We start from the raw sequence: 13675 nt of genomic DNA on the forward strand, positions 1-13675 counted from the left end.
TTGATTAAAGTGTGATTTTTAAGTAAACGGCCTCGAAATCGGGATTTGAAGGTTCCAACAGGTTCGTATGATGATTTTGGACTTGGGCGTATGTCCGGATCGGGTTTTGGATGCCCCGGGAGCATTTCAGCGCCTATTGTGGAAGTTGGCATTTTGGAAGAATTTCATAAAATTTGGGTTGAGGCGTATTTCAATGTTATTGATGTCTGATTGGGATTCCGAGCCTGGAAATAGCTCCATATGGTGATTCTGGTATTGAGAGCGCGTCCGAAAGTGGATTCGGAGGTCCGTAGGTCATTTTGGGGTTATTTGGCGGAAGTTAGAAATCTGAAGGTTTATGAGAAGTTTGACCAGCAACTTTTTGATATTGGGGTCGGATTCCGATTCCGAAAGTTGGAGTAAGTCCATAATGTCAAATGTGACTTGCGTGCGAAATTTGAGGTCAATCGAACGTGATTTGATAGGTTTCGGCACCGAATGTAGAAGTTTGAAGTTCTAAAGTTCATTAAGTTTGAATTCGGGTGCGATTCATGATTTTAGTGTTGTTTGATGTGATTTGAGGCCTCGAGCAGGTCTGTGTTATATTATGGGACTGGTTTGTGCGACTTGGACGGGATCACGGGGGCCTCGGGTGTGTTTCGGGGTGGTTTCGGATCAATTCGGGTTGTTTTGGCTGTTGTTGTTGCTGGTTCTGATGTTGTCCTTCGCGAACGCGAAGGGAGTCCCGCGATCGTGAAGGAGAATTTCCTGGGCTGGTGATTTTTGCCCTACGTGAACGCGGTGAGGGGCCTACAAACGCGTAGGTGGGCCTGGTAGTGCTTCGTGAATGCGAAGGCTCAACCACGAACGCAAAGAGGAAATGAGTGAGCGGGGGCCTAAAGCGGCTGGTGGAACGCGAACGCGAAGGGGAAATTAGAGGCAGTGTTGCTTTGGCCTTTGCGATCGCAATAGTCTTTCCGCGATCGCAAAGAAGGGTCGCCTGGGCAGTGAGGTTTAAAAAGACGGGATTTGGCCATTTTCCTCCATTTTTTATTTTGTTGGGCGATTTTTGGAGCTCTTCGAAGGGAGATTTCCGTTATCTATGTCAAGGTAAGTGATTCCTACCTATTGCAAGTTAAATATTTGGATTATATATGGATTTAGACTTGAAAATTTGTGAAAGTTTGGGATTTTGAAGAAAGACCTAGAAATTGATATTCTTGAATTTTGATTGCGAATTTGGGCATGAAATTGAGAATAAATTATATATTTTAGTTCATAGTGCTATGAGTAGTGCTTGTCTTCGAAAATTTTCGAAATTCGGGTACGTGGGCCCGAGGGTTGATTTATCGATTTTTCGAGCGAAGTTAAAAATTGTTATAAATTGATTAATTATGAGTATTAGAGTATATTTTGATTGGGTTGCATCTTATTTGACTAGTTTTGGATCGGCGGTCACCGGTTTGAGATGTTAGGACGGTGTTGGAGCTGTTTTTGAAACGTCGGAGTGAGGTAAGTCTCATGTCTAACTCTGTGAGGGGAAAAATACCCCTAGGTGTTGTATGTTGATATGTGTTACTTGTTGTGGGGGCTACGTACGCGCGAGGTGACGAGAGCCCGTACGCAACTACATTCATGTTATTGTCCGGGTAGGCTTAGGCTCATATCCTGTTGTAGCTGCACTATTTGAGCATTTTCTCACCTATTAAATTTCTCTGTTTTACATTCCTACTTGAGACTAGAATTGATATTGTATAGACTTCACAAGTTCACGATTAGTCACCAGATAACTTTACTCCTCCTACTGCATGTTTCCGTGATATATATATATATATATATATATATATATATATATATATATATATATATATATATATATATATATATATATATATACTTCATTGAAAGGTTTTTATTAAAGAAATTGCAACTCACACGTTTATTCGTGAGTGAGATCAAGGACCCGTCAAAGCTTCTTATTCTTATGGGATCGGGCCGTTCGCCTCGGCAGGATTATGTATTTCACACTTATGGGATCGGGACGATCGCCTCGGCAGAATTTATGTACTACACTCTCATGGGAGTGGGTCGTTCGCCTCGGCAGTTTAATAGATGGATCTATGCTTCGTGTCGTTCGACCCTCGGCAGTGCACAGTTTAAATATTTATGTTGGATCGGGCCGTGCGCCTCGGCATTCCCTATATCATATCCTCATGGAAATCGTGCGTAATATTTGGCAAGAAGCCAGTGTATCTATGAGTTTTTTCGATTGGAGTTATGACAATCTATCTGATAAGATCCACTATATCTATATATATGCTCCGGTTAAGGAGAAAATTTCTAATGGAGAGCTTGAGTTCCTCGTAAAGAGGGGGATTTGTACCATGTGATTTACACCTGTTTATCTCACTTATTTACTCTGCCTCATATTTACTTGCCTCTTCACTGTACTTGATATTATTGGACCACTAGTGAGTGTCGATGTCGACCCCTCGTCACTACTTCTCCGGGGTTAGGCTAGATACTTACTGGGTACATATTGATTACGTACTCATACTACACTTGCTGCACATTTTTGTGCAGGTACACATGTGACTAGTAGCCTTGTGAGAACAGAGGCGCGTATACATGCGAGGACTTACGTGAGCTGCATTCTATATTACGACCCGCAGCCAGCAGAGTCTGCTTCAGAGTTATTTGTATTTTTCCTGTCTAAGTTGTATTCCGGATAGATGTTGTACTTTATTTTTACTTCTTAGTTGATACTCATGCACTTATGACATCGGGTTTTGGGGTGATTATGGGTTGTTCTGTATTGAAATTATTAGGAATATTATTATTTACACTGTGAATTCCATCTTTTACTATTTAATAGAAGGAAAATATGATTCCAAAAATATTAAAAATAAGAACCAAATCAAGTATTTATTTTTGGCTTGTCTGATGGCGGTGTCCTGCGCCATCACGACCTTAATGGATTTTGGGTCGTGACAGGTGATGCGGTGCCATTTCATTTACATTATCATGATCTCATTTACATTATCATGTGAGGATGAGAGTAAAGCATGAAGGGTGATACCGTGCCATTTTATTTACATTATCATGTGAGGATGAGAGTAAAAACACGAAGGGTGATGCCGTGCCATTTTATTTATATTATTATATTTTTATTTTTGACAAGAGGGATTGCTCTGATGGTAAGTAACCTCCACTTCCAACCAAGAGGTTGTGAGTTCGAGTCACCCCAAGAGCAAGGTGGGGAGTTCTTGGAGGGAAGGATGCCGAAGGTCTATTAGAAACAACCTCTCTACCTCATGGTAGGGGTAAGGTCTGCGTACACACTACCCTCCCCAGACCCCACTAGTAGGATTATACTGGGTTGTTGTTATATTTTCATTTACATTATCATGTGCGGATGAGAGTAAAAGCACCATGGGTGATGTCCTGCCATTTCATTTACATTATCATATTTTTATATTATCATGTGTTCATGGCACAAAGGGTGTTTTCGTGCAGGCGAGGACGAGGGACATGCATTATGTTGTGATATTTTTTTCTTGTTTATACATTCATGCCTTTACCTTGAGTTGTTACTATTGCACCTATGTTTTCTATGTGATTTGTCGTTGTTAATCTGTCTTTGTCCTCTATCTTAATTATTGTTGTATTGTTCACGCCTTCTATCTGTTTAACTTGCAAATATCATGTGTTTTCTTCTTGTTGTTATATCTACATCCATGTCGTTTCTCATTTGTTGCACTTTCGTCTAAGCCTTCTACCATGTTAATTATTCATGCCTTTTATTTGTTAGCTCATGAAATCATGCTATCCCTTTTGTTTGTTATATATACATCTAGGCCCTCTACCATGTTAGTTAGTGAAATTTATGTTCTTCTTTCCTAATTGTTGTCTTTACCTCTATGCTTTTTACCTAGTTTGTTACCGTTGTCCATATGTACTGCCTTGTTCGTTATTTCTACCTATGTATTTACCATTTTGTCATTACTGTTATTGACTTTCTTTCACCTGGTTGGTACTGTTATACGCATATTTGGTGAGGATGAGATAAATGCACGAAGGGTGCTGCCGTGCCATCCGATTTGATATTTTGAGTACATTTCTCAAACTAGAAAAATTATGGATTTACTATCGTGGTTTATTGGGCATCGCTCTAAGGAAAGGATTGGTCGTGATATTGAGGAATATTAAATCGTGATTTCTTCTAGTAATCATTTACTGCTTCGCATATTCGTTTCTTGTACTCTTCTCTGTTATGTTGTAGTATTGTTCTACTGCTAGTCTACTGCACAGGTTATATGAGTGAGTATCTTTTAACTAAAAAGCATCATCACTGCTTCACCAAGGATAGTCAAGTTACTTATTGAGTACATGGGGTCAATTATACTCATACTACACTTCTGCACCTTGCGTGCAGATCTTGGAGCTGAGCTGCGGTGGATGACGGGAGCTTACTCTGAAGATGTTCGTGCCTTCCGGGTGTGGCTACCACTTGTCCTTGAGTAGTTTTAGAGTTGAATTCTATTTATGTATATTTCAAACATAAGTTGTATTCATTTCATATCAGTTTTTGCAATAATCCAATCTTAGTAGCTCATGACTTGTACTAACAGTACTTGGGATATTGTATAGAATCCAGATATATCATTTGTTGATCACCTTTTTTTTATTAGAATTGTGTTAACTGTTAATTGGCTGACCTAACGGGTTAGGTTGGGTACCATCGTGACTAGTGTATTTTAGGTCGTGACACTTAGGAATATGAGAAAGAGAATAAAAATATGATTAAAATAAAAAAGAGAATAAATGTAGAGTAGAAATAAAAAGGAAAAAAAATTTATTAAATTAATGAGGGATAATTTGGAAAATATAAATATTGTAAGGTTATTTTTGTCATGAATAAATTAAATTTCTACTTCTGCTTTTTGGAAGAAACTAGAATTTGTAGCTTCTCTCCAAAAGCAGAAGAAGTATTTTTCCATTTTGGCCCAACAGCTTTGCTTTTTATCTCCCAAAACTTGGTCAAACATGCTCTTAGTTTAGAATATTCTATAATAATGATTATTTACTTTCCTGACTATACAAACCGTGCCGGTCCATCCATTCAACATCTAGTCATCTCAGGTCATCTAAAACAACAATTTCCTCATTGATTTTAAAGAATATACATTGTACATTTAAAACTCGTAAATATAACATTGTTACCCTCATTTTTCTAAAATTTTAAACCTCTTATATACTGAAACAAATAAAAAGTAAATTTAAAATAATTTTGAGGCGGAAGAATAAATAAACAAAAAAATGAAAAAGAGAAAAACTTTATACAATCAGTTTATCTTTTAATAGTTATATTTCGATATATTTACTCATAGATGTAACTCATAGGGAGTGTATGCGTAGGATTTCATAGTACAAGGAGTATAAATATTTGATTTTAAAATACAAGGGATATATCTCAAATTCTGTTCCTAGTATGGGAGGTTTTAGTGTAATGTTGCATTTGGTACAATAAGTGTGGCAACATACGATAGCGCAGCTTGTAAATGCGACTAATAGAGTGCATTCTGTAAATGCGACTTATAAGACCCAATCACTTTTTATTGCGTTTTATTGCAAAATTTGAGCAATACGGCATAAATTAAGGCACGTGTAATTAGAAAAATCTAACAATATAAACGTGTTTTGACCGTTGGGTAGCTACCTCCCGCCATTGTTGTGAGCTTAATACGCACTTGTTAGTATATTATTTTATTTTCTGGGCAGACCCCACAAAAGACGACTCTTTTTTTTGTAAGAAAGAAACATAAGCTGATATTTGGGATCTGTGACAGTGACTCCACTTAATATATAGACGAAAAACTCACCATAAATACCTCACAAATCTTTCTTTTGTTGCTTTTTTCAGCTCTTTGTAGTTGAAGCTTCTATTAATTGTAAGCTTTTCTTGGAAAGTTTTCATTTTTTTGGGAATGGATAACAGCAGCAGAAGCTGGTGGAGGAATTATGAAGGAATATTGAGGAGTTTTTACCCTTTGTTGTTGGGTCAAATGGTGTCTTTTGTTATGGCCCTTATGAGTTTCACTTCTTCTCTAGTTGCAAATCTTGGTATGTTGCTTCTTTAGAGCTTTTTGGGGGCAAATCTTGTTTTGGGATAGAGTCGGATTCTGGATTTAAGCTTTATGGGTTCAATATTTAAGGTTCTTGTTATTGAACCTATTATATTTTTATAATTATGTGTGTTCATATCTATTATTTGCTGTGATTCTTAGTGATTTACTCATAAATTTATGCTTTGCGTGGAAAGTAGGTTCAAATGAACCCAATGCTTATAGGCTGCATCCACCTTGGTTGTTTGTCCGGGTTACTTTTTTATGTACTTGAATTATTTCTGATTTTTTTAAGGCTAAATGGGGTTTCTTTTTTTGTGAAAGAAATTGAAAGGTGAGAAGCAGTTTGATTATATTGGTAATTTTTGGTTGCATTTGTAGGTGCAAATACTCCACTTTCCCTGTCATTCTGTTCTTACACAGCATTAGCTTTGGTGTATGGAGGCATCATGATTTACCGGCGGCAGAAACTACAGGTATTTTGTTATTAGCTGACAATAAATACCGATATTTGACTTGTGAGAGCCAATGTAATAAATAATTAATTAAGACATGTTCATTTTTGAACCACATTGTTTCAAAAGTCTTTTTTCCTGTTATGTCGAGTCACACAACATCACATAAATTTGAAGGAGGGAGTATTATTTTCCTCGTCGTGGCAATTTTCCATAAGAGAGTAATATTGGAGAGAGAGATATCTGTTTAATAGTGTATTTAGCATTTGATTTTACATAATTGTTGTGAATTGAATGTTGTCTTGAGCTTGCAGGTTCCTTGGTATTGGTATGCCCTTTTAAGCTTTGCTGATGTCCAGGGAAATTTTCTTGGTAAGAGTTTATTCCCCTAACTTTGCTTTGCATACATTATTCTGCGGCTTTGCTACGCACAATAATAGGAAATCTTGAACCATCACTCAGCTTGCAATGTTTGAGGGTATAGCTTTCGTAAACTGTTGAATCCTGGAACTGAAGTACCATCTATTCATGAAATAGGCCTCATTAAATTTTCGTGAGTTTATGACTAGACGAGGTTCTGGCCTACATTCTTGCAGTTGTTTTCTTGAAATGTTTCCTGAGGCCTATGTTTCTGGAATCCATTCATAGATAGTATATTGAATGGTCCAAAATACCGTAGCTTACTTGGAAACAGGAAATTGTATAAATAAAACAAGACAAGAAGTTCATAATTCTACAGGAAGTTTCAAGACATTTGGAGAATTGGGGCATAATTGAGAAGGAAAAAGATACTTTTTCTCGTGTTTACAGTGCTTCTGTTCTATACTTACTCATATGGTTGCACACTCTGCAGAACGCTTTTTGGGTGTTTACTTCAAATCCATGCCTTTTAGATGAATGCAATGGATTGAGCTCTAATGAACTATAAATTACATATGCCTTCTTCTTTTCTTTTACCCTCTGTAATGAACTATAAATTACATAGTTCCTCGTTGTGATTTCGTCATTGAAGGATATTTGGAATTTTAGCATAGTCTTAATTATCCAGGATATGAAATTAATTTCCATTTAGTGTATTGCAGTAAATAAAGCATATCAATACTCATCAATCACCAGCGTGACGATACTGGATTGCTGGACAATAGCTTGGGTGATACTTCTGACATGGTTAGTTTTGGGTACACGATATTCTCCATGGCAATTCTTGGGTGCAGCAGTCTGTTTAGCTGGTCTCGGACTTGTGCTTCTGTCGGATGCTAAGGCGAGTAGTGGAGGTGAGACTGTCTGTTTCCTAAATGGTTCATTTAGGTGTAGTAAATGAGAACATTTTAATGTTGTATTTCATCTTTTGTCAAGGTACCTTTCCATCTTTCCTTGAGTTTTTGAAAGCACTTCATATCTTGAGCGGAAAAGAAAGAGTATGAGGGAGAGGGAGAGGGAGAGAGAGATGCGGGGGTGGGGTGGAGAAAAGTTAATTAGCATTCCTTGTTAGGAAGTTGTTCCATTTAAGAAATTGTAATTTTTTTTTTGGGGGGACTTTGGTCATTTTCATTGCAGGTGGTTCAAAACCTCTTCTTGGCGATATATTTGTGATCATTGGGACACTTTTCTTTGCAATGAGTAATGTCGGCGAGGTTGGTGTATTCTTATGTCTTTATTTCTAAATTCCACCCTTCTACCTGATTGCAACTCTAATATTAACTTATGTATAACTTCTTATCAAAATTTCATGGTACATTTACTGTAATGCAGGAGTTTTGTGTCAAAAAGAAAGATCGTATTGAAGTGGTTTCCATGATTGGTCTTTTTGGGTGGCTTGTTACGATAATTGAGATGTATCCTTTCTACCTAAAACTATTTTTTCATAAGATGTTTTTCATATAGCTGTGGAACTATGAAATGAACAAATTTTCATTTTCAGACCAATCTTGGAAAGGAAGAGTCTGGAATCAGTCAAGTGGTCTGCAGAGATTGTAAGTGACTTAGCGTTGTGTGTTCTTATTTTTGCTCCCCTATGTCGTTTTTGCTTCTCATTCTTCTGTGTTTTTCTTCATTCTCAAAAAAAATATTCTTCTGTGTTTCCGTTAGAATAATATCTCATGAAAACCAGGGCCATTACTGTAAAAATGAAGTCATGATTTAGCCTTTCTGTTGTTCAATCTTACAGAAACATGAGATATGTTCTTTTTAATTTTCCTCTTCCACCTCATACGTCTCTCTCGTTTAGTATTTGGCCTAGATATTCCAATAATTTAGACAGTACTTTCTCAAAAATATTATGCAGTTAGAGTTAGAAAACACTAAAATAATGCAATTCCTTTTAGAGTTTGATCTCTTAATAGGAACTTAACAGCTAGGACTTATTTCATGTGACAAAGGTTGAGGGACTTGTGATATAGGTCATAGGTTCGAGCCTTGCACCATGCGAACTAAGCATGGTATTTAAATAGAAAAGATAGAGGGATGGGCTCATTATCCACGAGATTCGAAAGCTGCGGTTGGTCCTAAGGGTTGGCACCAAAACCAAACGGATTTCTCGGTCATAAAAAAAAATTGTTCTTTTTTTTTCCAAAGGAAAAGAAAAAGATCCTATTATCCGATGTGACATTGTTCTGTTTTTTTTTTCTTCCAGATATTAGCCTTTTGTGGTTATGCAACTGCAAGCTTTATGTTCTACACCTTTGTTCCCTTTCTTCTTAAGGTAAAACTTTCACTTTATAGTACCAATGACTACTGATTCTGTTGCTATAGGTTTGATTCATAGATGTCGTTTCATTTGCAGACAAGTTACACGATAATTAAATACAACGACTGTGACGTTGTCTTTGATAACCGCTGAATGATCTAATTGATGTAATTGTTGTTAGATATCTAGTTCATGATGCTATATTGGACATAGTTTGTAAGTTAAAATCTGCATTGGCAGAAAGCCGGATTAAAGTTTTCCAGAACATTACGTCCGCCTTAGATTACATAATTTTATCCTATACAATATTCAGTTTATTACTGTATATTATTAGGAAAAATATAATGCTATAATAAAAAAAGTACAAAGTATAATCTCATTACTGTAATGAGATAAAGTATATCAATGTTAAGCATCTGACGTCAATATTAGAGAACTTCTAGTATTAAAGAACCCAAAATTATCGAATACTGAAATGAAATCGGTCCAAACTGAGCCAAATGGATAGGGAGTATTTATATAGCCGACCCCAACTACCTAGGACGTGAGGTGTAATTGTTGAATTTTTTTAACTCTGGAATAAGGGATTAATTGAAATCAGTTAAAATGCATCTAAAACCGAAACATGTGATCTCAATATCAACTCTAACAGAAGGATAATATGGATACAGATGAGCGGATCAACTTTGTTTAATCTATCTCTTCTCACATCTGATGTGTGGGCAGTTGTCATTAGAACATTTTTCTACAAGCAAAAGGTATGTTTATTCGTTCTCTTCGCTCATTTGAATTTTGATGGTTTCAGCCGTATCTATCTCTAGTTTTCTTAATATACCCTGTGTTGATCGCTCCTAATTGATATTTGCAGGTTGAATGGCTGTACTTCGTAGCTTTTGCACTTGTGGTTACGGGGCTGATCATATACTCAAAAACGTATGTCCTGCACTTTGTATTTGTTGTCTCGCCTCATGATTATAAACATTCATAGTATCAAATTAAACAGGGATGCAGGAAATTGCACAACTGACTGCAAAATTTATACCAACGTGTAAAAGTAAACATGCTATAGTGTGACACCTTGAATACCAGATGCCTTAAACAAAACAGAAAAACTAATGACATGCTTTGAAACACTTCGAAAACAACTTCTCTGCCCTCCCAGGGTGCCGCATACATCCTGCCCTTCCCAGACTCCTCCTGTGAGTGGTTGTTGTTGTTATGCTTTAAAACCCAGAAAGAAAGTATATCCAGGGTCAAATTTACCTATCTACTTTCGTATATTGTCTACATTTAACCTTTGTTATACTACCGGGCCAAATTTTCCCCTCCCGTTTAGCTAACTTTTCAAAATTAACCCCCCTTCCCCCTCCAATGGCTCGGGTAACTTTGAAAAGGTTGGTAACCAGGGCGGGGGTAATTTGGCCCGATAGTATACGGGAGGTTAAATGTGAACAATATTGTTGAAAAGTTTCATGAGTAAAATATGGTACTGTAATAAGTAAGCTTTGGATTAGTGATCTATTTATAGTTCTTGACTTGATGAGTTACTAAATATAGCTAGTACCATTTCTTTTGTTCATCAACAGTGCGAAGGATCCTGTTAGTGCACCAGCTATAGAAGAAGCAAATGCAGATCAAAGGTACCAACTTCTTAATGAAGATGAAGAGCGCGCAGATTGTAGACATGAGGCTACTGTTTCATGAATAGTTGTATAAGGAAATATACAGTGGTATTATTTAAATGTTGTTTTAGGCGTATAACAGTCATTCACTATAATAGCCAAATGTCAGGAAAAAACGAAAATGTTATAAAAGAGGTTTGACTGTATTATATATTTATTTCACCACGGAATAGAAAACCTGGAATTTGACAATAACCTCAGCAAATGATATAGGAGCTTCCTTTTCCCATATCTCTTCTTGAAACTTCAGAAAGAAGTCGAAAAGTTCACTTTATTTAAAAGCATATTATAAAATAAAAAGACTACTAACAGAATGCCACCTTTGGGTTTGAATGTAATCGGCAGAGGCGGTGCACTGTATCGGGATGGAGTTCAATTGAACTCAGTACTTTTGTCACGGACCGTAAATTATGTATAAAAATTCACTACTGTTGCAATAGACAACAATATGAACCCATAAAATTTAAATTCTAAATACACTTGTGGTAATCAGATGTAATTACATAGTTTTGGACCGTTGTTTGGCAAAGTAATTACTTACGGAGTGTAAATTATGTGTAAAAATTCACTACTATTGCAATAAACATCAATATGAACCCATAAAATTTAAATCCTAAATACGCCTGGGGTAATCGGATATAATTACATTTTGAATTTTTGTTTGGCAAAGTAATTACTCTGAGGGGGAGCAATTATACTTGTGTGACCAAACATGACCTTGAGAATTACTCTATCATGATGTTATGACAAACAAAGCTAGTTTTGTAATTACTATATTTTACAATTATTAGGTTGTGTAGTTAACTAGCTACTACTATGTACGAGGTGCACTACTATTATTTGTAATTATTCATCCTAATAATTTAAAAGGACATCCTGATGCACTAAGCTACTACTATGTACGAGGTGCGGGGAAAGATCAGACTACAAGAGTCTATTGTATATAATTATATAGTGGTTTTCACACACACCTTAAAGGAAAAATTGAATAAACTCGAAAATGATACGAAACATAAGATCCCAAAAAGAAAATGAATATCAGTACTTTACCCTCTCATATTCACAAACCTATAAAAAAAATTGGTAGGCATTAGCTCCACATGAAATTTCTTATGTCCAAGTAATTAGTTAGCAAATTAATGAATCAATTAGCAGCATATATACAATAGTATATAAAATGTTTGATGTGTTATACTTCCTCCATCTTGACTTATCTAACCTAATTCAATTTACAAGCAAAGTTTTAACAAAGATTTTATAAACTATCAACAATAATCTGAAAATAATGGTCAAAGGGTCTATTTTTGTTTAACTATTTAAGTAGTAAGAAAAAAAAATACCAAATGTGTGACATTTATGATAATTGATAAACGTATATACTTTCTTTTTCTCTTTCATTTTTTCCGTGGATTAGAGTAAACCCGAAACTTGAGGACTTGGTAATTATGATTTATGACTAATAATGGAGTTTAAGTTATAGTCAAATTGCGATTACTTCATATCATATTAGTGATATAACATGTAAAAGTGACCTGATAGTGTAAGAATTTGACGATATATATAACATAAATTCTAATAATAAAAGCTTACTTCTTCCACCATATTCATTCGCATATTTCAATTTTTACAGTAAGAATGAAAACTCTTTCTTTCTTATTAGGTCTTCTTTTTTGCATGCCATTAGTTTCTTCTTTTCTTGCTGCTAATGGACGGGTGGATCATCCCAAGGTTATTATCTTCTTCTTTCTTATGAAATTTTCATGCACGTTAAATAATAAAAAAGTCCGGTGCACAAGGTATCCGGCATTTATGCAGGGTCTGAGAACAGTGGCGGACGCACGTGATGTCAAGCGGGTTCAACTATCAAAAAATAATACACATTCATATATGTATAAATTAGGATTAAAGCTGTATAAATTTTGTATAAATATTTTATTTGAACCCACTTGACAACTACTATTTTACGACTAAAGTTATGTACTTCTAAGATTGAACCCGCGTGTACAAAATCCTGGGACCGGCACCCAAGGGGTGTGATATAGGCAAAATCTAGGAAAATGCAATATACCATGGGTGTGATGTAGGCAGCTTACGCTGATGCAAACATTTAAACAACAACAATTCATAAATAAAAAAAAACGACATGTTCGAAAAAAGAACAAATGCTAAACTAGCTTTTTTCTTTTCTTGTTCTATATTCTTTTTCTATAACCAGTTAAACTATGTTGATAGTGTAGACAATTGTTATAATGTTAGTACGTAAAGCTTAAATCCTTACTCTAAATTGCATATTTTCGGGCATCATAAAAGAGATATGAGCATTGAGACATAATCAGAGGCGGATGGAGCAACTCAATATTTTAGACATATATATATATATATATATATATTCAATTTTAAAAAAAATATTAAATTTGGAACCTATAATTTCAAAAAGTATAACGAGTTTAGTGTTGATTAAAAACCTTAAATACTGAAGCCACCAAATTGAACTCTTGGATCTAATCATAAATAAGTTTTCTAATTATGTTTTTGTTTTCTTTTTTCTTCTGAATTTTGTAGCAATACATCGTCTATATGGGCAACCACTCATTTCCGAACGATCAATCTCTTATTGATTCTAACCATGATATATTAGCCTCTGTAGTTGGAAGGTAAATTTCATCATTAATTTTCTTCTCTTTTTAATCTTTTTTTTCGTAGTTAAAATATGATAGTCTAATTAATTAACAAATTGCATTTTTTTTT

The 13675-nt window shown here is 35.5% G+C and overlaps 1 protein-coding gene across 1 annotated transcript; it reads left to right on the forward strand.

Annotated features, from left to right (window-relative positions):
* Positions 1–5709: 5709 nt before the first annotated feature.
* LOC104098525 (uncharacterized) lies at positions 5710–11122 on the forward strand. Its single transcript, XM_009605280.4, has 11 exons — positions 5710–6102; positions 6486–6580; positions 6874–6931; positions 7642–7833; positions 8117–8193; positions 8312–8394; positions 8481–8532; positions 9192–9260; positions 9917–10003; positions 10114–10178; positions 10832–11122. The coding sequence occupies exons 1-11, from the start codon at positions 5967–5969 to the stop codon at positions 10947–10949; spliced, it is 1032 nt and encodes a 343-aa protein (XP_009603575.1). The 5' UTR covers positions 5710–5966; the 3' UTR covers positions 10950–11122.
* Positions 11123–13675: the final 2553 nt, after the last annotated feature.

This window comes from Nicotiana tomentosiformis, chromosome 7 (assembly GCF_000390325.3).
Source record: "Nicotiana tomentosiformis chromosome 7, ASM39032v3, whole genome shotgun sequence".
NCBI lineage: Eukaryota > Viridiplantae > Streptophyta > Magnoliopsida > Solanales > Solanaceae > Nicotiana > Nicotiana tomentosiformis.

Bases quoted from the DNA above. Each gene is read 5' to 3' on its own strand.
- LOC104098525 (XM_009605280.4), top strand. From the start codon at position 5,967: ATGGATAACAGCAGCAGAAGCTGGTGGAGGAATTATGAAGGAATATTG. The intron at 6,581-6,873 runs GTATTTTGTTAT...TTGAGCTTGCAG, and splicing joins ACCGGCGGCAGAAACTACAG to GTTCCTTGGTATTGGTATGC. The intron at 10,179-10,831 runs GTATGTCCTGCA...GTTCATCAACAG, and splicing joins CTGATCATATACTCAAAAAC to TGCGAAGGATCCTGTTAGTG.